Source organism: Bacillus rossius, chromosome 1 (genome assembly GCF_032445375.1).
Source record: "Bacillus rossius redtenbacheri isolate Brsri chromosome 1, Brsri_v3, whole genome shotgun sequence".
Taxonomy (NCBI): Eukaryota; Metazoa; Arthropoda; class Insecta; order Phasmatodea; family Bacillidae; genus Bacillus; species Bacillus rossius.
The window spans coordinates 71,776,188-71,800,805 of record NC_086330.1 but is presented as its reverse complement, the minus strand read 5'-3'; the positions used below and the strand labels follow the sequence as shown (position 1 = coordinate 71,800,805).

Here is a 24,618-nt window from a genome sequence, read left to right as displayed (position 1 = left end):
CCAAGCCTATCCCTTGATCCTAATGGCATGATCCTGAATATATTGATCCTGTGGTACATGATGCTTGCTGTTTTAATTTAGTACATAGAAAGATCCTGGATACAATAATGGGGTGATGTAACAATGAATTCTGATGGTATTATCACATCAAATAAAAATCTGAAAGTAATTTTTTTTTTACTTCCTAAAATTATTTTTATTGTAATATTTTTGTTATGTCCAGGATCTTTGATGTACTAAATTAAGACAGCAAGCATCATGTACCACAGGATCAATCATACAGGATCAAGGCTTAAACTTGAGTACGTGATAAGGAACAATTACCCACGTATAACAAGAAGATACCAAAATTTAATTATAACTGAACAAAAAAATAAGATGCAGTAAAGGAATGCTAAGGGTAATGGAAAGTCCTAAATAGGTAATTTCATTTTCTGGTTTATAAAATAGCCTATTTGAAGCATAATATAGATTTTCATGTACACAGGTGAGATTGGCACAATTTTAATTGTTTCGCTATCAACATTTTGCAGAATACTTTATTTTATTAATTTAATTGGAGGTCTATGTGCATTTTAGCAATGCAGTCAGCATACAGAGAGCAAGTGCAATAATTAAAGTTATCATTTTTTGTCTCTGAATATATTATTTTCACTCATTGCAGTAATGTTTGGTTACATTAAAGTTTCAAAAGATATTTAGAAAGTTTTAAATAAATAAGAATGGATGCGATAGTGTACACTGTACAGAAGTTTTATTATTACTTTTTTAAATTTCCACCCACTGGTATTTTCAACTTCTTGCAGCACTGGTTAATCCTAAAAAAATTGTTTCAGATCAAAGTTTTATACAAGTTTTAGAAGAATTGCAATAATTGTTATAGATTTTATAGTTAACTTAATAGAGTAATTAAGAATATTTGTTTGTCCATTAACCCCTCATTATTTTACCCACAGCACCCTTGGTGGTTATCAGGTGGTTATAAAATTTTTTAAAATTGACAACAAATTTGAACAGATTCTATGGTGTGCCTACTAAGATAGTTAGGAGTTTTTTGTCCTCAAACCCTTGTTTTTTCCCACCCCTTAACAGTTATGGCTGGTCATATTCAAGTATGTAGACAAAATTTTTGGTAATACTCCTTTAAGTTATAATATGTTCAAACAGATGTGATATGTTTCATGTTATGGGAGTTGAAGTGATTTAAATGTTTTTCAAAAAATCTTCCCCATTTATACCCCTTTTGTTGGCCTATATCCATTAACAAACTCAACTGAGAATTTCCATAACCATATTTTATGTATTAAGTGATTTATTTGTACAAAATTATGGCAGTTATAATGACAATAAAAATGTGGTACATACACATGGTAACGACTGCAACAGGTAGTCTTTCTTCGTAACATACCTAACAGTACAATTTATTCTAGTCATGAGTTTGCTTTTTTCAGCTAATTTATAATACCTGAACAATTTTAACTTACAAGAAATGTAACACATATTTAGTACTTACAGTTAAATTGATCAATACTACTTTTCACACTTTATTCTACAAATGATATTTAATCCCTACAGTCAAATAAATTAACCAAAAACAATTCATTTGAAATGAAATAACAAAATACTACTAGTTTATAAGATGGTAAGAATTCATTTAAAAGCATGTGTTATTTTTTAGTATGCAGACTTTTTTGGGAGCTGCATGTATATAAAAGCTTGTAACCTTTTAATTTTATTTTAGATATTTCAATTTTCTCATGTTACTCAATACATGTATGTGTCCACTGGCTTACGTAAAACACTTTTACATACATAAAAAACTTTTGTATAATTGTGCGCTGTGAATACAGGTAATCCTGAATGTTCTTATGAAGTGACATCCAATTTTAAATATCATTTAATTTAACACAATAAATCAAATGAGTGGTTGTAACTTATAATGAACACAAAAGTAAGAAAAAAAAGGCCACACGGCAGAAATGGTAGTTAAAAAAAAGGTAGAGGGCTCAGTGGAATTTCATTACATTTACAAATCGGAATACTTTTGTAGTTTATAATGTAAAAAAAAACCTTTATACTGAATAGTTATTGAACATAAAACATCAAGTAAAATAAGTTTTTAAGTGTGGATGTAGAACTTATTGAAGGTTCAATTGCATACTATACTACAACTTACTTTCTAACTAGCTGTATATACATCACATGATCATAGGTTATAAATATGTTGAAGATCAACATTTTAAATTTTCCTCTACAATTTATGGTCAGCCTTGCTATGTTTAAACTCGAATTACAATTCTTTGAAGAGAGTGGCCCAATCCCATGTATTGTGACTTTTTTTGCAATGTGATTCAAGGAATTGGACTGATCGGAAAAAAATGTTAAGGCAACAGATAAGGGAAACAGTAGAGAACTGTGTAGGAGGTTTAATAAAAAAAAGTATCCCGGTCACCATACCAATCTTTAACATCAAATAAAAAGTGTGAAATACCCCACACATATATGTTTGTATGCGCCTGTACAAAGGTTGTAATGATGGACTGCATGTTGACCAATAATGTTAAATACTGCTTCATCACATGTAAATGCTACCTGTGAATAACAAAGGACCTTAGAGGCAGGTGAAAATATATATCTGCACAAGTAGATCTTACAAGTTATGTTATGTAACATAAACATTTCACCTATATTTGGCAGCATTCTAGACATAATAAATTATAACAATAGATCCATACTTCACTGTCCACAGAATTAAAATATGTTGTAGCAGCACCACGATTCAATTTGATGCAGTCACATGTAGTGAAAGCTCCAATATCAAAATGTTCGGAACATACATATTTAGTTTTAAATGTTTCAGCATTACTGGCATCAAGGTCATAGCCAATTGCAGCAATCCACTTCAATAACCTGGAAACAAAACAAAAAAATTTTATAGTGTGAGCTAGTACATACTTAAATCAGTATTTCCAGATTATTAGCTAGCATGTAGCATACTATAAATATAAGGTATAAACATACATGTATTTAATTATGTGTATTTAGTTTAGCATTACCACTCAATGAACGTATATATTTCAGAGGTAATGTTTTATTATTAAAGTGCTGTAGAGTGTAATAAATTTGGTGGGTTTCTCTTAATTACGATATATTAATTTTCATTGAATCACATATTGTATAAATAATATAAATTCAGTAACACAAAACGATTTTTAGGGTTCATATCACAAATCATTACATTTAAATTACTGATTTATGGTAATTTTACTAAGCCCATACTATCCCCAAATGGGTATATGTATATATATGTGTATACATATGTGTGTGTATGTATATATATATATATATGTATGTGTATATATATGTGTGTGTGTGGGTTATTAAAAATAAATAAATGATTATACTACGTAATTACAAAATTATTATGTGCGCAAATTCAGGTCTCGATAATATCGCTCTATAAATCCTGTATAATAAGCCTTAACATAAATGCCTAACCCTTAACATGTTAAACCACTTATTGTAATTTTTTTAATATAAACATCAGTACTCACTTGCTTCGGCTTCATGGAAATCTGAATGTTGTCACATCAGGATTAACAGTAATACTGTTCCTGCACGAAGACACAAAACATTGATGTGTATTCACAGGCATCTTCATCGGCTTCTTAATTCACAATCATATAGGAAAATAATTCAAAATGATAAATCAAACTCCATTGTAAAATCCATCTTTCACTCGACCAAAATCTACTACAAACCGAAAAAAAAAAGAGCGACTATAATGCTCAAATCAATCTGTAAACGAATATTACTGCAAAAAAAAAAAACAATTTTTACAAATCAACTGTTTTTGAAATCAAAATAAATTAATATTACACTATATTTATTGCATTATTAGTATTTATTGCATAAATTTAGTTTCTTATAAACATTCAATTGACATTTGATTATGAACACTAACGCTACCTATGAATTTACAAAAGAACTAGGTCAATCTACTAGCGCTATCTGTTGTGCAGATTAAAAATAGTATCTGGGTACATAATGGCCTATTAGAGTTGCCACCCCCTGGTCACAAAGTAGTGTTCAAGGCCGGTGGAGCTGCTTGCTGTGTGCGAGAAGGATTATAAGCTAACTTTAATTACACACATTGTAGTTGTGTGGCATTTGCAGAAAGTGGTTGTGAATTGTTTCTATTTAATTCATGTCATTATTTTACCAAAATGGATACCAGTGGAAGTGTAGGTCAAACAATCAGCAGTGACAATGAACCTTCAAGCAGCTACCCAAACACAATTTAGTTAATAAGCACTTTATTTCCAAGATTAATATGCACTCTATTTTTTAGGTTAATGTTTAACTTTCATATCAGTGCGGTATAGTAAATAAATAAAAACAGTTCAGGTTTGTCAATGCAAACTTAAGTACGACTATTTTATGTTCAAAATTTATTTCATTAACTGATTTTGATGCCCGACCGAGATTGCCCGAGCCCGAAAATTTTGGACAATTACCCGCCCGAGCCCACCCGAAGTCAAATTTCTCTGCCCGACCATGCCTACTTTATATCCTAAAGACTAAGTTTTCTTAATTATGTTGACACAAGAAGAACAAATAACAATTAAGAAAATAAATGATTTCTAAAAATGATTTTGAGAACTCCTGACACGCATATACTTTGTACAATTAAAGAGACTAAATGTAAAAAAAACTTAGGAATACTTTAAAGAAGATTTAGAAAACTCTGCAAAGGTTACATTAATGAACAAAAAAAAAAGCAGAAAATCTCAAAAATCAACTAAAATCTGCGGCAGACTGTGTCCCACCATACTGCCTGCGATGGTCATTAACTAGCAAACAGGTACAAAAAAAATTAAAGGTTAAAATGTTTGAAAATGCCTTTAAAAGAAAATTTACACATTGGACAACATTGTATTTCTGTTGATTAAATAAGTAAGCATTAATTTACTAACGAATAATGGATTGTAACTTTAAAATACATTTTTTTATGTGGAAAAAAGTACATCTCACGGAGAGCATGGTGGACCGAAACATTTGACTGTATTGGGTGGGAAATTGTATTGTGCGGGTACATCTCAAATGAGTTTTACTATAATTGTCATTACTGTATTTTCCCATTTTATCTACCACACTGCCTGACAGCAACTTGAAAACTTATTGCTGTTGCACTGTGCTTTGTCCTGTGATCTTTGCCAAGGTCATGTTTATACTATCTTCACAAAGAGCTCTGAATCTAACAGTATTCAATTTTTATGCAAGATTTTTTTTTTCTAAATTTTTACACTCTAAATAACAGTGTGACAGTTATGCGATGAAACATGGTAGTTAGTGAAGTCGTTGCTGAATCACGCGCGAGGCTTCATTTAAGGCCAGAAGGAAGAAGACCAATAAGCAAGGGTAAAGAGTGAAAAACCCATGTTTTAAAACAGGGAACTATCAGGATGCTGCAGCATTCCAGAAAAGGATTTAGGCACGGGGAGCAGGGAAAAAATTAGTAGTTTCTCTGTTAGAAATATTTACAACTGTGATAATATTGTCAATAGACACTAATTTATAGTCTTAAAAAAAATTGACAGATGTTAAAATAGAATCTTTTAAAACTTAGTATAATTAAAGATGGTAAACAAAATAAAATTATTAATGTTAACAAGCTGGGTAGTATTGATTGCCATTTGTATCTAAGGGTGAGACAGACTATAGTGTTTGTTGAAAAGGAAAGCAACAGTGAGATGATTATGCTGTGAGACTGAAATTGCTGTTCCACGGCAGGAGCAACTGCCCCAGTTGTGGCAGCACTTCTCGGACAAGGGTGTGGAGTCCCACATGTTTGCGTCACAGTGGTTCCTCACCCTCTTCACTGCGCGCTTCCCCCTCTACTTCGTGTTCCACATCCTGGACGTGTTCCTGCTGCAAGGAGTGGACACGCTCTTCCAGGTGGCACTCGCCCTGCTCATGGTATGTCTGTAACCTGTGCTGTCTTCACACGGTTTGTGCATAGTTTTGATGTCTTACATACTTGCCAACTTAAATGATTCACACAAAAAATGTATGTAAAATCATGTTGTTGTATGGTTTTACTGCCCTATCTTTTATTTTTATTTGACTACATTTTTGCATTATTAAAATAAAACTAGAAGTTTGGATACTGTTTCAGCAATGGGATATCAAGGTCAAATACACAGAAAATTAGGTGTGTGCAAATGTCTTTTTTTTTTTTTTTTTTTTAAGTTTGAATCGAATACAAATATGAGTAGCAAATATTCTTGAATACCAATATCATATTTGAATAGTAAAATTGAGAGTTGGAAGCCCACTAACAAATATTTTTTTATAAAAATGTTAATATTAGTGTAGCGATGCCAGGGAAATTAGACAAAAGTCAATTAATACTGAAGTGAAAATTGGGTTAAATAAAGCCAGCTGAAATAATTTAACATAAAGTGTTTGTTAAAATTTTTAAATATTTTGAAAGTAAAAAGTGTTTTTATGTAGCTAACCACACAAACTTTTCACTTAAGTTTTTTCTTTATTTCCTAGATCAAACAACTCTACATAATGATCCACAAAATTTTTGCGAACTGCAAGATACCATTAAATTTAGTCTAACTAATGAAAAATGTGAAATATTTTTAATGATCTTGAAATAGTGACTAAATAAGCTCACATTTCCATATTTAAACCTTAGTTATTCACGCATTCCCATTGTTAATGGTAGCCAAGTAAACTGCATTTTATTTCAGCAATATTACAAACACATGTTCTGCTAAGTTACTCTGAAATCTAGAACCATTATTTACATTTGTGTATTTTGTTTTTGAGTCATAATGTTGTTTTCAATGTAAATACATACAGGGAGTAAATCACTACTTTAACATATGGTGGTTGATTGTTCTGGTATGGTATGGCCGTATGGGGCACAAAATGAATACAATTAATAAATAATGAGCTTTAAATGTTACAAATAGTCCTTGTTTTTAATAGTTCGCAAGGTTTTTTCTGCTGCTCTTTTACAAGACTCTATTGAAATAACTTTGAATACTTTTTGCTTTTTAAAACGCCAAGTATTGTTCTTGTTTTTGATCGTGTGGTCCCATCAAAACATTGAAACTCAGTATTTATATCGCAGAAATGAATTAACCTCAACAGTCAACATTGTCATAGGACAAACCTGTGAGTCATGCAATGTCAACTGTACTTAACCTATAAATATTTACTATTTGGAAGTGTTAGTATTCAAAGTTAAATTGAATATGAATAATAAACTATCTGTATTAATAAATTTGAATATTGGTACAGGCCTACAGAAAATACATCAGTGTCATCTGTTTCTTGATTGGCTGCTACAAGCCAATCAAATGTGTTTTAAATTTTTTGTTTATTTTTTGGGTGCCAGCTGTGGGCATCTGGAGTCAAGTTTGAGTGCATTAGTGTGCAGTATGGCGGTTCTGTGGCTTGGATAAATTTTTTAAAGTTATAGAATTCTTTGTTTTATTTTGCGTGCATTATTTGTTTTGTTTGATTGTTTTACTTAAATGTGGTGCTATCTGACATATTTTGAGATAATTTTACTGTAATTAAGATTGTGGTTTTAATGCAATTATTTTAATATTTACAATATGAGCGGGATAAGCAAGCATTACTCTGGGGCATTCAGAGATGTGTGTATGCAGGAGTTTCCATTTATTATAGTCTGATTAAGGTAGATCATTGTCATTCTGTATGGTTTGTATTGTGATAAAACATTTCACACAATAGCAGAATGACATTAAAAATCATAGCAACACCACAAAAAACAACAGCTATACAAAAAGTGGCAAAAAATAGAAAATTCACAATTATTTTGTGGAAACTGAAAACTTGGATAATCCTGTTAAACATTTCTTTCTCATAACCACCTGTTGAGTGTGGCCAACCATGCAGGGGCTCTATTTAAGAAAAAGTTCCTTCCAAAGTCGCAAAGAAATACAATTTTGGCAGAACAAAAACATCTGAAGAGATTTCTTGAAATGCTACAGTGGAATTTGTGATGTACAGTATTTGCAAAATTGCCCGTTTTGTGTTCCTACCAATGGTATTAACAATTTTGATTCCAAACTATATCCAATGGTAGTTACCTTGTATGACAAAAATGTTCCACAAATGATCTTGTGCATTCGTTTGTTGCCTAATTTGTTAGGCGATGCAACTGGTCGCAATATTGGAAGTTTGGGGTTGGCCGAATTGAAACATTTTGGAGTGCTCATAAAAAACATACCTTTTTCTGCAGACAATACTGCAGTGCTGCAGTAATGCTTCGACAAAAAAAAATGGTGTAGCCGCTATTCAAAAAGATGCACAGGAGGGACTTATTTTAATGAAATGTTTGTGTTTTTTGATTGACTGGGCTGCAGAAAAAGGGTCAAGTGGCTTGCCATTGAAAATGGATGAGATTTTAAAAGACAGCTATTATTACCTTGAAAAAATTAGTAAACGAAAAGAAAGTCTGACATGTTTTCATAACCTGCATAATAAAGCTGCTAAAAAAGATTTTGTAACATGTTTGCACCAGGTGGTTGTCACTGGGTAGAGCAGTGGGAACCTGGGAACCTGGGAACCTGGGAACCTGGGAACCTGGGAACCTGGGAACCTGGGAACCTGGGAAACCACAGTGTTCTACTGTTGTCTTACAGGGGTCCAAAAGAGAGTAGCAATTTGGGAGAAAAAGTAGACATTATTCAGAAACCATCAAGTTCTTCACTCCTGTCCAAAGAGTACTTCACATCAGTAGGTAAGCCAGATGTTAATGAACCATCATGTTCATCCTCACCTTCAAGCATGATAACCAAGTCATCTGCAACAAAAGAATCTGTTATTTGGAAAGACAACATTCAAGTAAAAGAAAAGCAGATAATGATTGTAAGTTTTCCTACAAGAAAATGGCTTGTGCAATTTTGTCAGTAAACGATTCTAACCTTACTTTGTCAAGTCAAATGCCAAATCCAAGTCTTGAAGAAAAGCTATTTTTCTTTCTCTCAATGCAAATTATTAGAGCTTCCTGCTTGTTTTTGTTGCACACCCACATTTGAGAAAGACACCGTGATGCTTCAGTCATCATTACCACAAATTCACATTTTGCTACATATGCTGTGCAACTTGTGAAAAGAGATATTATCTAAGTTCGCCAAGCCTGCTGCTATCAAGAATGTAGATGATGTTGAAGTTATATATCATGTTGAAAATCTAAGGCAAGACTCTGATCTGGTTTCTGGTTACCAGACTTCATCAACTGTAAGTGAACTAAAAGCATCTGACAAGAAAGCTTTTTATGAATCTGTGAACAATGCATTTTATAACTTCATGTGACTATATTGTAAATAAGTGTCCTCTGAAAGAATAAAGTTTTATAGAAAATAAGTGTGGAAAATATTGAGGACATTGAAAATGTCGGTTTTTCTGATGTTGAGTTTGATGTGAATTTGTTTCCTGTAGTGTTACCAGTGCAAGATAATAAGACAAGGAGCATGGCGATGTAGAAACTTCACTGTCAGTTTTCATTTTTGTTTAACACAAAGTGCCATTACTGTGGGAAAATGTATCAGTGTTGCAAATATGAAAAGCATAACTGGCAAACAGAAGTTTGTTTGACTATCTAGAATAATGCGTTCCGTACTCACAATTTTCACAGTAATGTTGAGTGCAAGAGTGTGTTTCCTTTGGTCAAGAAAAAACAGAACCCTGTTCAGATCACAGTTGTCAAATAACCGTTGAAAAGCATATCTGTAATTAAATCCAGACAAGTGGGTTTCTGCTATAATACAACATTTTTTGGCAAATTTCTTCAAAAAGCTAAGAAAGTAACTGTAGCATCACTCAAGTCCGCTTAAATAAACATAGCTTGTTCAAAACTGTTGTAAATATTTTAGTACATACCTAGATACAAACAGATCATTTGAGTGCAGCTAATAATGGGTGCAATTTTGTGTAAAGTACAATAAGAAGATGTATGTAAACTATGAAATTTGTCAGTCAGATTTTTTAGGTCAGTTAATAGATATACAGTAGAACCCTGTTATAATGTTTTTCAAGGGAGCACAAGAAAAAAACATAAGCAGGAAAACGTTATAAGCAGGAAATCTCAATTTAGCACTTAACAATGTTCGAGCTTTGTACCAATGGACTCACCAAGCTATGTAAACAACTTTAATGTTAAAACCAAAGATAGTATACTTGATACATGAATTTTCTGAAACAAGCCAACAATTTTTCAACTTCGTCTTGTTCCCTCGTTAAATTTTGTTTGTCTTTAAAGATACACTGCCACAGTTTTTGTAAAATTGTCTCACGATTCATGATGACAACATTAAGAGTGAGAACGTCTACTTCTTCGCTACCTGAAAATGTTTAATTTTGGGATTCCTACGTATGAATGAAAAAAAAAATTATTTGTAAGCAATAGAAAACACTTTTAGTTATGCCCTCGCTCAATGGTTGGCAACTTAAATATTGTAGGACTATGTACGTGCATCTGAATACCCACTGGAATGACAAGGAAGAGAAGAGTTGACTAAGGCCGGCCACACACGTAACGGTATACATGACAGGTAAACCTGCGCAGGTTTACCTGACAGGTATACCTGTGCAAACTAGAGTCCACACACGTAACGGTATACCGTACGTTTAGCTCAGTTGAGAGATGGCGAGTCAACAAGATGAAGATGATAGGATAGCTTTAGTCGGATTGTGTGTGGTTTTAAACAGTAAGAAGAAGAAGTTTAAACGTAAAATGTGGAGTAAAAAGTGGCTTACTAAAAGAAATGAATACACTCATACAAGATTATTGAAAGACTTGAGTGGTGAGCCTACAGACTTCCGTAATTATTTGCGGATGGATGAAGACGCCTATGAAAAGCTGTTGTTACTCGTGACTCCATTAATTGAAAAGAAAGACATGGTTATGAGGAAATCGATTTCTCCCCATGAGAGATTAACTGCGACTTTGAGGTTCCTTGCAACGGGCCGATCGTACGAGTGTCTCAAGTATTCTACGTTGATATCACCACAAGCTCTAGGCAAAATAATTCCAGAGACGTGTGAAGCCATCTATAAAGTGCTGAAAAACGTCTATTTACAGGTACGTCAAGCCATATTGCACAGCATATTCTATTGATGTTCTAAATGTCAAGTTAGGTTAAAATTAAAATATTTTAAATTTATTAGAAATTAACTTATATCAAAATTCCCTGATGAATTCCCTTAACGGCTCTTCTAATTCAAAAAAGTATAAGAAGAAATATATATATATATTTTAAAAATATAAGTTAAACTAACGTAAAGTTAGCTATTCTATTATAGTTCAACTAACTATAACCCCGTGGTTCTTGAAACTTTGAAGCAAAGAAAACACCTTACGTAATTATTGATTCTGTGGTATATGGGTAAATAAATATACACATGTTATTAAACATTTCTACTTTATTTCATACAAACGTATTACAGTTTTTAAAGGTAATATTTAACTGAGTACAGAGACATGATATTTGATAGTGGGTAGAACATAAAAAAGAACTGTTTGGTAAAACAAAAATGTTTCGTAGTAACATTGAATATAAATAAAGAAACAAAACAGACTATTGATTTTTGTCATAATTAGCTAAGTAATCTGCCATTGATTGATGAGGTGGAATAACGTCATTGCTAACAAATTCAGCTGGTGAAGTTTGTTGTGGATATTGGCCATAAGATACAGCTGCTAGAGGACTCGTTGTGCTCCTACTTGACCCAGGGGTGTTGGTCAAAGATTCGTAGTTGTACGAGCCAGTATTAGGTACGTCAAACATACTCATTTCAGCCTCAAAAAGGAGGTCGTTGATTCTTTTTTCTACGATCAAACCCTGGCGTTTTTCTAAGGCCCTAATTCGCATTGCAATGGATTTGCCCATTATATCATATCTGTCGTCTTGGCATGATGGTTTCTGAAAGTGGTCTCTGACTGAGACTAAGACACCAGTTGTCAAGTCTTCAATTTTCTTTTTTTTTTTTTGCCAAATTAGGTTGGGAATAAGGAGGTAGGCTTACCGCACGTGTATCTGAGTTGGGTCTTGGGACCACAGGCGAAGGGACCTCGCTATTGATTGATGTTTCTCTGCTCGGTGTTGTAGCTGGTTCATCAACGTCCTCCTGAAAAAAATATTTATGTACTAGGTGTACCCATCCAATTATTACACAACAAAATACTCTTTTACATTGGTTTGGAAATTGTCGATTTAATGGTTTATCCTTGATTTTGAAACCCATAATGTAAACATTGTTTACTCACGTTGAGAACAGTTATTATGAATTTAATTTTGTTCCAGTTTCCTAACACCACTGAGAAATGGAAAGTGATTGCTGAACAGTTTGAAGAGAAATGGAATTTTCCCCACTGCCTCGGTGCCATGGACGGCAAACATATAGACAGTTCCTCCAGCGGATTCCGGATCATATTATTACAACTATAAAGGCAGACACAGTATGGTACTTTTTGCAATAGTGGATGCTAAATATTGGTTCCTTTTAGTGGATTTTGGGACCAATGGGCGTGTTTCTGATGGAGGTGTTCTTCAAAATATTAAGTTTTATGAAAAGTTACAGAGTGATGAACTTAAGATCCCAAAACCATGCAATGTTACTGAACATTTCAAAGAGGTGCCTTACGTGTTTGTGGCAGATGACGCCTTTCCCCTGTCAATTAACATTATGAAACCTTTCAGACAAGCACAACTAGATTCAGCTGTAAAAGAAATCTACAACTACCGAGTTTCAAGGGCAAGGCACGTAGTCGAGAATGGGTTTGGAATAATAGCCTCCAGATTTCGCATATTCCATACTCAAATCAATTTGGAGCCAGAGAACATAGTAAAGGTAGTAATGGCAACATGTGCATTGCATAATTTCTTGATGCAAACACATCCTACCATTTACGCTCCACCAAACAGTACGTATCAAGAGAATGACGATGACGCTACTACTAATGCTGGGTTAGATACCAATGAATCGAATATGATTGCATTACAACGAGCGAGCTTAGGGAATGTAAATGTGGCCGCCAAAAATCTCAGAGAGGAGTTTGCTACCTACTTCGTCAATGAAGGCAAACTTTCATGGCAAGACCAACGTGTTCTTCGAAACAAAAATTAAAGTGGAAGACTAAGTGAATAATTATCAAGTGAATATATATTTTTAGCTTAGTTGAGTCAATGAAATTCACCAATCCATGCACAAAAAATACATTTATACATATACATTTTGTCATAAAACTACATTTATACATATAAATTGTGTCATAAAACTTTTTTTGTTTTATTCTACCATTTAACATTTAATTAACATCTAATTTAACATTTAACTTGTAAATTAAAGTGTTGTTCAAATAAATTGTTTAACTAGGTAATTGATCTGTCTGGTACTTACTTCCTAAATCTCGCTCCCATCTCCTTCCTCTAAATTGGACATAGATGCACTGGGAATGTCTTGATCACCAAGAAAGTCGAACAAATTTAAGTACCACAATTTAGATACGTAGACATTGTCGGCTGATGCACCAGACTTCATTGACATGTCACGTTTTTTCTTCTCTTTTCGAACATTGCTTCGTAAACTATTAATCTTTCTAATCACAGATTTCTTTGTTGCATCGGGTTACAGTTCTTTCAACTTGAGCAAAAGTTTCGCATAAGCTGCATCTCTCTTTTCGCGATCGTGATACTCTTTACTTTTTACCCGCCACAGGCACGGCTCGAGTTTATACATATCGATAAAGTCTTCAATTACTTGGTTGCGTTTACGACTCGCCATCACTAGCACCAGTAGCCACAAGATAGTCCGCTAACTACAAAACACAAAGACAAAAGACACTCTCTTCACAAGGAAGAAGCCTCAACTAAACAAAACAACTGCGCAGGCGACCGGACATACTCACACACACGCTCAGGTCTAGGGTATAACTGACGACTGCGCAGGTACAAGATACCAAATCTCCGTTCCTGTCAGGTCACCTGCGCAGGTCGCTTCGCCTGTGCAGTTTCGCCTGCAGTGACTGGCACACACGCTCCGGTTTGCCTGCGCAGGTGACCTGTACAGGTTTACCTGTCATGTATACCGTTACGTGTGTGGCCGGCCTAAGGGTGCCAACTGACACGTAACTATGAACATTGTGTACCTTCAGTATATTGCATAAAATTGTATTTTAACAAACTTCATGTATTGTATGGCAGTGATTGTAAACATAAACATACATAAAGGAATATTTTTATCGTAAGTGTTGGAATAATTTGGTTTTAAAACATTTTTTCCCCATTTATTGAATGTTAGAAAGCAAACATTATAAGCAGGAAATTACACTACTTATGAACGTTATATGCAGGAAATTAATACATTGTCCTTATGGGGGAAATATTGGGACTTTAAAAATATGACATTATAAGCAGGAAAACATTATATGCGGGAACATTATTACAGGGTTCTACTGTATATTGTATTTCTGAAAATATTTTGACTGTGGTAGATAGTATAAAATTTACAATATTTAGTAATTTGTGAAGTTTAATCGTAGAGTAACCACATTGCAGTTTTTGATACACATTTATACTGGATTATGAATTTAAAAAGTTGGCAAGTATGTGTGTATGAATAATCAAAATTTTTGTTTTAGTTGTAATCACTAGATTGTAGCCTCATTTTAAGGTTGGAAAATTTCAAGTAGTTGTTTTACCCAACCATTAGTGTGTCAAGATGGTTGGACTCAGAGTCAAAGTTATATTACAGAGCTTGGTCACTAAAGTAAAAAAAAACCTTCCAATAAGTAGGGCCATTATCAAAACCCTAGGAATCATCTTTAATTTATTCCAAAAGAGAACCCAGCATGTTCGGCCACTTCTCTGAATATGTACTAATGAATAATGTTGCCACTTGTCAACCATCGCAACAACTGGATGCAGTCAGTGTGCGTGGCGTGTGACAGATGTGCAAGAAGGACTTGCTGTCGCTGGACTTTGAGAGTATCCTCAAGTACTTCCGGGTGTCTCTGCCGAAGAAGTGTCGCAGCGAGGAGGTGGCTCGTCAGCTCATGAGGATTGCCACTAGTCTCAAAGTCAAGAAGCTCAAGAAGTATGAGCATGAGTTCGCTGCTCTAAAAGGTGAATAGTAGGCTTTAAAAGATCAATAAAACCTATTATGCATTAATTATAGTGGACTCCATGTCTTATCTACAAGGCGTGTCTAAAAAGTAAGTTCTGAGCTGTTTTTTCTAGTGACTGGCAAAAATTACCACTAATACGATGGCTTCTGGCTCTAAATTATCAGTGCTCGAAACTGTTATGCTATATTTGGCTTCACACAATCCTCTCTCTTTCCCTCCCGCGCCTCTCAGAGAGAGACTAGAGCTTAGGTTCATCCTCATGGTTGCAGTGCATGCCATGCACAGCAGAATTTTGTGTAGTCCCATCCTGCTCTCTAGACCAACCTACAAGTTCCGTTTTTCTACAGGAAGGTGACAATGAATGGACTAGGCAATGAGAGCTCTGTAGTTAGAGGTCTGTAAATCTCTTTTACTTTTTATCGCTTTTCATTTTTAAGATATGGCATTTCAGTATTATTTTCCTGTTACACTTTTTTTTGTCATATAAACCATTAAAATAATTTTAAATGTGTTGGAAAATATTAAAAAGGTTAATCATATGTACTGCATTAATTTTAGCCACTATGTGCATATGTAATTTCAATGAATAAAATATATGAAAATAACAATATAAAATTTATTGCACATTCTCACACTATATTACGTATTTAAAATAAAAATTGGGGTAGGCGGGACACCACTGCAAGTTTATAATGTTTTTTTTTATATCATAAAAATGAGAAATTAAAAAAAAAGTTCCAGTAAACTGTACACTCGTAATAAGCAGCAGCTTAACACTATCGGTAATGCCTACACTCGTACTAGGCCGCAACTGATTACTTTCGGTGATGCCTGCCTGCCAGGTGACGTCCGTCATCTTGGCTTCTTCCTCTCCTTGCAGAGTCTGGTTCGTTTGGCACTGGTGAGTGGTAATTTTTTCGGAATTGATACAAGCAGTTCATTCTTCTAATTTTCATTTCTTGCAAGTCCAATTGTATAAATTCACCATATGCCTAGACATTGTAATTTTTTTGCACTATTCTTCGTAATTTTGTCTCACAGTTGTTATATCTTAATCTCTTTTTAAACTTTTCAAATATTGTTTGAATGGTTCACTATTTTCTTCTCAAATTGAATTTTGTTTGATTCATATCTGTTAACTAGTGTTTTTTCTCTCTCTTTTGTATATTATGGTAACAAGAATTTGACGGGGTGTGGAAAACTAAATTAAAGAGACTATAAAAATGCACACACACATCGGCACCTTTTTAATCACTGCAGACGAGGAAAAAAGCACATGTCACAACAAACTGAACAAGGGCGTAAGTCACAATAAACATGAACATTATATTGTTAGCTCCAGGTGAAAAACCCACACATATATATACAGCGAAGGAAAGGGAAGCCTAAGTCTTCACATATTACATGATCTTGTTGGCATCTGTCCAAGATCAAAACCACTGTCCAATGATAAATGGCACAGCTTTATCAACGGACGCTGCAATACACTTGTAGCAGTCCAGACAGTAGTCACTTGGGTGATTTGGTCATCTCCTGGGTGAAGAACTTCGATTGGAGTGAGACAGCAGTTGTACGGAAGGTTGTGGTCATCTTTGATTAAGACCAAGTTTCTAATCTTGGCTGATCACCTTGCTGTGTAAACTTGCTTTATTGCTGAAGTGAGTACAAATATTCCTTTCTCCAGTGCTTCCAGAAGTCCTATATTTTACTTTGGACTAGCTGCCAGTGATTTAATTGTTTAATGTTTAGGCTGTGATGTTATGGTCCGTATAATAAAAAAAAACTATCAGGTTGTAGGGCATAAATTTGTGATGAGTCTGAGCTGTTCTCACAAAGAATATGAGAATTCAAGAGCCCTTTGATGTGAATCAGAATGGTAGCGAGCTATTCGTAAGATAGGACCTGCAACCAACTGCTTTAGCTAGGTGGTTTTTGACGGACTTCATACCAGCCTCCCATAACCCATCAAATTGAGGTGCAGCTGGGGTTAAAGTGCAGTGTTATTTTTTCCTTACTCAGCCTACTGCTCACTTCATTGTGGTGAGGTTTCTGGCTTACAAACTGAAAAGAGTTTTTTCAGTTTTTAATGAGCTCCAACAAAATTACTTTTGCAATCATTGTAAACACGTTGGGTCTGTACAACAAATTATTATTATCAATTTTTGTGAGAAATGTACAAAAGCTGTTTTATTTAGTTGTGACCTGCAATGTAAGAATTCCTTTTAACATTGTGGATAGAAAATACAATGCTAAAACTTATAAATTTACCTGAACTGCAGCGAAAGTGTTTCGACCAATATAATATAATTTAAATTTAATATAATATAATTTTACAAGTAGGCTCAGTAATTTCCTGAGGCTTTTTATATCACTCTTAAATAATAATGTACATATTGTAATAGTAAGATCATTATCTTCATGTAACTCGTTTATAATAAGTATTACAATAATACTTCAACCAAAATCAGGCAATTCATTTCACACCCAAAATTACATCCTAATACTAACACCAAAGCACATATATTTCCACTTCATTTAATTGCCCCATGGATGTCGACTACAGATTATGTAACATGTAATAATTTCTAAAAATTGTCAACTAACATTTGGCAATGTTTGAGTTAGTAAAAAACTGTTTTGAAAGACTAGACTTAGAATTTCATTAAATGAAGCCAAGTTGTTCATTTTTATTTCATTATTTATTAAAATAGAATAAAGTTATAATAATGGGCAAATATTTAGAATAATGCTTATTAAAGGTTAAATTATAATATTTTCTAATATATTGTTACGATCGCGCTTGGCTGCAGTGCTTGGCGTCGCCGCTCTCGTTCGGCCTGTCTGCGCCCCCTTCCACCCGCATCCTCTCCCTGGTATCTCGTGTCGTACTATCTCGCAAAATCCTGACCTTCGCAGCGCGCACCTGCCTCAGATTGAGTTACTTAAAAGAGGCCGCAATGCGGCATAAAAGGACTCAGACATGTTTATCGGCGCGTTTTGTGGGAACACGATGCTTGTTGCGTTCATCGGTGTTCTTTGAGCAGCCGCCGCGTCCTTCGACAGGACTCACGATGCGTTTCTGTACATTTCGACGGCGAAGGTCGCGCGATATCTCGGAGACATGCCCGATTGTTCTGGACGGGAACCCAAGGGCTATATAAGGAGGTAGGCCCGAGGACGTCAGTCAGAGTTCAGTGGGGAGTTTTCCCGCGGCGGAGTTTCCGGGCGATAGTGCCGCGGGTGCGGCAGAGTGGCGAAGTCCTTGGACGAAGGTTCCAGGGCAGAGAGTCTGAGTGGGGAGTTCTCCCGCGGCGGAGTTTCCGGGCGATAGTGCCGCGGGTGCGGCAGAGTGGCGAAGTCCTTGGATGAAGGTTCCAGGGCAGAGAGTGAGTGAGTTCAGTGGAGTCGGGAGTTTTCCTGCGGCGGAGTTTCCGGACGATAGAGTCGCGGGCGCGGCGGAGTCCCGAGTGAAGTTCCGAGTGAGGCGTCTAGTGGGATCTCGGCGAAGGGTGTGACGGCGGCGTCGGAGTGTGGCGACGGAGTCCCGCGGCGGAGACCCACGAGGGGTGCTGCGGCGAGAGTTGCGCCAGAGGTGCGGCCCAGCGAGGTGTGCGGAACGAGTGACCGGGGAATTGACATTTATTTAAGTGTAATTAATTATTTAGAAGATTATTTGTAAGTGACAAGTAGTGGTAATAAATAAAACTGTGTGTGTGATAAAAATCTTTAATTGGGCTATCCTTTACGAACCCAAGCGGGAAATGGTAACATTTTGGTATCAGAAGTGGGATAGCCCTAATTAATAGATTTAGGATTCAGTTTTATTATTAGAATAGTTAAGAAATAGAATTTAGTTTTTCGAGAATAAAGTTAGTGTTTAGAATTTTAGCCAATTTAAAATTTCTAGAGTTAGTTTTAGTATACTGTAGTCAGTGTTAGTTTTGAATGTAATAGAGTTATTGTTATTTTAATTAGAAGGTTCGGCTAGGTTATTTAAAATTAAGAACATTATTAGAAAAAAATTATTTAGGTTGTTTAATTAGTAAATGCTTTAGAGAGAGAGAGATGGCTGCTGAAGAGTTAAGTGTAGAAGATATCAGGAAGATAAAGGGTTCTCCTGGAAGAAATGGTGAATGACATGAGGGCATGGAGAACCAGTATGAAGAACTCTGCGAAAGAAGTGAAGAGTGAAAATAATGAGGGGAAGGACCACCATGAAGAAACAAAGAGTGGGTCAAATAATAGCTTAGAGGAAATGAAGAAGGATCAGGATGAAATGAAGAATGGCCAGGAAGAAATGAAGAATGAAATGAAGACCAAAGTGAAGATAAGCCTAGAAGAGAAGAACAGCCAAGAAAAGAATAGCCAAGAGAAAAACAGCGAAGAGAAGAACAGCGAACAGAAGACCGGCCAAGAGAACAGCGAAGAGAAGACCAGCAAAGAGAAGAACAGAGAAGAGAAGACCAGCAAACAAAAGACCAGCGAAGAAAATACCCGCGAAGAGGAGACCAGCCAAGAGGAGACCAGCCAAGAGGAGACCAGCCAAGAGGAGACCAGCCAAGAGGAGACCAGCCAAGAGGAGACCAGCCAAGAGGAGAACAGTGAAGAGAACAGCGAAGAGGAAATTAGCCAAGGAGAGGAGAACAACAAGGACATGAAGATGAAAGAAGAGCTGAAGAACAGCACAAAAGTAGTAAAGATGAGTTACAAAGTGAGGAACATTGAACAAGAAGAAATTAATATAAACGAAAGAGAGAGGGGAAAATGCCAAGATGAGCTGAAGAAAGGTCGAGAAGAGATGTACATGAGTCAAGAAGAGATAGAGAAGCGCAAAGAAGAAACAAAGAAAGACCAAGAAGACACAGGAAGACCAAGAGAAGGTGAAGAAGGACCAAGAACAGGGGAAGAAAGACCGAGAAAAGAAAATGAGAACACAAGGAGTCATGAAGAGGGTACATGGAGAAATTAAGTGCAGTCCAGGTGAGACTCAGAAGAACCAAGAGGGCACGAGTAACCGAGAAGAGACGAAGAAGAGCCGGGAAGAAATGCTGTACGAACAAGTAGCTGCGAGAGAAGAAATGGAGAGAAAAAGGGAAGAAACAAGGAAACTGTTGGAAGGCAATAAGCAATACTCTCATGAGTATCGGGCCCGTCCAAGACAACGGTCGGCCTGGCTCCGGCGGCTGGCTGAACGACTTGGGGCATCTGCGATGCGGAAGTGGCGCGGGGTGACAAGAGAAGCTACAGCTACTGCGAGAGAGGGTTATCTGGTGAGACTGTACAGTCCGCGATGGAGAAAAGGCAGGAGGCCTAAACTTCGGGTAGCATGGGAACCTCCAAGAGGAGATGCATTACCTGTTCGGGACGAACAGGTTTAAGGAGGGGGCAATGTTACGATCGCGCTTGGCTGCAGTGCTTGGCGTCGCCGCTCTCGTTCGGCCTGTCTGCGCCCCCTTCCACCCGCATCCTCTCCCTGGTATCTCGAGTCATACTATCTCGCAAAATTCAAACACTCGCAGCGCGCACCTGCCTCAGATTGAGTTACTTAAAAGAGGCCGCAATGCGGCATAAAAGGACTCAGACATGTTTATCGGCGCGTTTTGTGGGAACACGATGCTTGTTGCGTTCATCGGTGTTCTTTGAGCAGCCGCCGCGTCCTTCGACAGGACTCACGATGCGTTTCTGGACATTTCGACGGCGAAGGTCGCGCGATATCTCGGAGACATGCCCGATTGTTCTGGACGGGAACCCAAGGGCTATATAAGGAGGTAGGCCCGAGGACGTCAGTCAGAGTTCAGTGGGGAGTTCTCCCGCGGCGGAGTTTCCGGGCGATAGTGCCGCGGGTGCGGCAGAGTGGCGAAGTCCTTGGATGAAGGTTCCAGGGCAGAGAGTCTGAGTGGGGAGTTCTCCCGCGGCGGAGTTTCCGGGCGATAGTGCCGCGGGTGCGGCAGAGTGGCGAAGTCCTTGGACGAAGGTTCCAGGGCAGAGAGTCTGAGTGGGGAGTTCTCCCGCGGCGGAGTTTCCGGGCGATAGTGCCGCGGGTGCGGCAGAGTGGCGAAGTCCTTGGATGAAGGTTCCAGGGCAGAGAGTGAGTGAGTTCAGTGGAGTCGGGAGTTTTCCCGCGGCGGATTTTCCGGACGATATAGTCGCGGGTGCGGCGGAGTCCCGAGTGAAGTTCCGAGTGAGGCGTCGAGTGGGATCTCGGCGAAGGGTGTGACGGCGGCGTCGGAGTGTGGCGACGGAGTCCCGCAGCGGAGACCCACGAGGGGTGCTGCGGCGAGAGTTGCGCCAGAGGTGCGGCCCAGCGAGGTGTGCGGAACGAGTGACCGGTGAATTGACATTTATTTAAGTGTAATTAATTATTTAGAAGATTATTTGTAAGTGACAAGTAGTGGTAATAAATAAAACTGTGTGTGTGATAAAAATCTTTAATTGGGCTATCCTTTACGAACCTAAGCGGGAAATCGTAACAATATGTACAATTTTTTTTTTATCACAGATTGCTTGATTTATGTCCCAATTTAAGTGATGCTAGCCAATTAACAAAATTTGTTTTTATAGAGAACACATTCCAAAGTGTCTAAATATCTAATATTATTACAATCTGTTAACCATTAGGGTAAAGCACCATTTAATAGGGGTTATAAATTAACAAAATGTGACAAATTGTTTTTGAATCAAAATTAAAATGATACATGTTTTATCGGTTAAATATTTTTGAAGCACTGAATATTTAAGCAAGTTACTGCGAAACTTATAATTTAGGGCCTAGCTAAATTTATGGTGTTAGGCAACTTAATTTTTATGAAAATACAAAATTTAAATAAAGAAAATTTATAAATAGTCAACATTAAAATTTAATTGAAAATGGTGATTTAGGAAAAAAGTAAATAGAGTGACACACATACATATGTATACAAATATACATATACATGCATATTTGCATACGTATATGCACATGTACCTACACGTACCTACATATACACAGACCTAAATACAAATACGTAGATGATCTTCTAAGCATATATTCCTTAGGAAAGTATACTACAAATCAAGAACATTTTTCGAGAGAGTTTTTCTGAAGCAATTACTATTGTACAAGTGTGAGCGCGCACGGAACCTGAAAGCATACAAGACGATTCTGAGTAAACAGCTATATCCACCACTGATTAGTAAACGTCTTTTTGATATTTGATCTTTAATGTACATTTTGTATACTTACATTACCTTTCTAGTGGTAACAGGAAATAAATATCCTTCAATAATAAACATTGTAACAAATCATCTGAAAAACCTTAAAATCTCTGTGAGGCATATTATTTTTTTTCCTGACGTATTATAGTGAATGAGGTATTAAAAACTAAACCATTACAGCTATGTACCTTAAGAAATGGAACATAAAAAAATTATTAAGTTTAGTTGTTAAGTTTTCTTCACAATGACATGTTAATTTTATGAGTGTGTACTGCTGTGCTGGCAGGGCAACTTCCAGCTGCATATCACCCTCTACTTGATGTCAGACGCCTGCAGCCAGTAAATGCACAGTGAACGGAATGGCTTACCTTATATACTTGAATGACCTTGGGTGCCATTCGTAATCCTTAGATATTTTAACTAAACAATTTATATTTAATAGTAATATACTTATTAAAAACCAACACAGGAGAGTTATTTACACACTTACTCAAGAGACACCGCAGTTATAATTTTTTTTATCCAAAGTTATAAATTCGCATAAGAGTAGCACTACACTTTTTTAAACTAAAAATAAGCATGAGATATGCAATCCATATCATCAATGTCTATGCAGGACTTCAGTCTTGATGGCCACTGCACTCTAAGAGCCATCAAGGAATAGTTTAGACTGCCCAGATGGTATCTTGGGGAGATGCCACAAAGCTAGTTGAGTTGTGTGAAGGGTCAGTGCTGCCACAACACTTTACTCGTGAACCGGTATCTTGCTTCAGCACTGATAATGTTGGAAGCACTTGAATGGTGAAACTCAGCTTGTATGGAGAGTTGTGGTTCTGGCAGGAGTATCGTGTGTTAAAGGATAAGATAAGCCGGCTCACTCTACAGGAGGTCTGGCTACTTACCTGTGGCTTCACCTTGTGTGTATGGGACAATACTTTAACATGGCAAAGTCAAGTAAGGAACTGAGACAGTTTAATATTTGATATACAGTTATCAGTGTTGCTTGCTTCTCGTAAAGTTAAAATAAATGTTTGAATGGATTTTCAAATTAAAATTCTATGGAGTGCTTTGAAACTTAAAAAAGGTTTGGTATTCAGCGTTTTAATAAATCTATAGCAGGTACTTTATTTGACTCTATTAATAGTTTTATTAGGTATCAAACAAATTAAGCTTTCTTCATTATTTTTGTTTCCTTTGAGTGTACTATACCATATGTTATGGTGATTTTGTAATTTTTCACAAGTTAGCTTTTAGTGTGTTGTTTCTAGAGGTTCAAATATTATGTACATTTTTAGTTCTGATATTTTCAAGAAAGCAGTTTCAAATAATTATTTTGTTCAATGCCTGCAAAAATTTTGCAGTTAGTTCCACTACTGTACAATTTATTTTTGGTTGGGTCTATTAAATACAGAAAATCGAGGTTATGTTGATGCACTTTATAACAGAACATTATGATTCACATTTTAGCATTTTGATTCTGAGGTTTTGTATTTTACAGCACATTTGAGCACTCAGCTTCTTCTTCTTCTTCTTCTTATTAGCATCTTCCCATCTTAATCCAAAACTTTTCCTAATAGTGTTTATATGGTACGAAATAAGCGATGGTACCGATATGGCCAGTGCTTTGAAATGCACACTGTATGAAAACATATATATATTTTTTTTACTGTATTTCAGAGAAAGGAAAGGACTGTGGGGAAAAAAAGCCTTAATAAAGAAATGAATTCTGCATTAGGTGATATCTTGTATAGTATCACCAATCAATATGTTGTCTTCAATTATTTATTGCAGAACAGCGTTCACTTGAAACATACTGTCAACTCATCTTTTATTATTATTATTAGTGTTCGAAAGGACTTGAACCCACCTAACCTAAACTTTACTTTTTTTTAATCTCATTACCTAAAGATGATTTATGATAGAGAATACCAAATGGTAAACAACATTAAAGTTCCAGTAAAAATACATCCATTAAAAAAAAATTACTTAATTGCTAGTTAAAAATTAAAATTAAATAGTAATTGATGTATTGTTGTGACAAAAACAAGTAAGTCAATAAGTCGAAAAGTTTATGGACATTCTTTATATTTGTAGACTAACATAAAATTTCTTTGAATTTGGTCAGTGTCCAAATTTTTTGTGGGAAACTTAGCAATTTTTTATAAAGTATAGCAGTTTTCTATTTTCATGTACCTCTATTTATTAAGTTACTAGCTTTTGCCTGCGGCTTCGCTTGCATTGATGTT

General features: G+C 36.0%; 1 protein-coding gene and 1 long non-coding RNA gene across 8 annotated transcripts in view; one reads left to right on the top strand and one right to left on the bottom strand.

Annotated features, from left to right (window-relative positions):
* The window catches only part of LOC134537532 (rab GTPase-activating protein 1-like), a 132,001-nt gene that overhangs the window by 57,583 nt on the left and 49,800 nt on the right, over positions 1-24,618 (top strand). For all 7 annotated transcript variants that reach the window (XM_063378100.1, XM_063378071.1, XM_063378091.1 and 4 more), the window contains exons 12-13: positions 5,794-5,979; positions 15,002-15,176. In XM_063378100.1, coding sequence (XP_063234170.1) covers positions 5,794-5,979; positions 15,002-15,176 — 361 coding nt within the window. The remainder of the gene's footprint in view (positions 1-5,793; positions 5,980-15,001; positions 15,177-24,618) is intronic.
* On the bottom strand, positions 1,731-3,812 carry LOC134537559 (uncharacterized). The gene is made up of 2 exons (XR_010076004.1): positions 3,555-3,812; positions 1,731-2,910 (listed from the first exon to the last, which is right to left on the bottom strand). It is a non-coding gene; the product is annotated as an uncharacterized LOC134537559 (long non-coding RNA).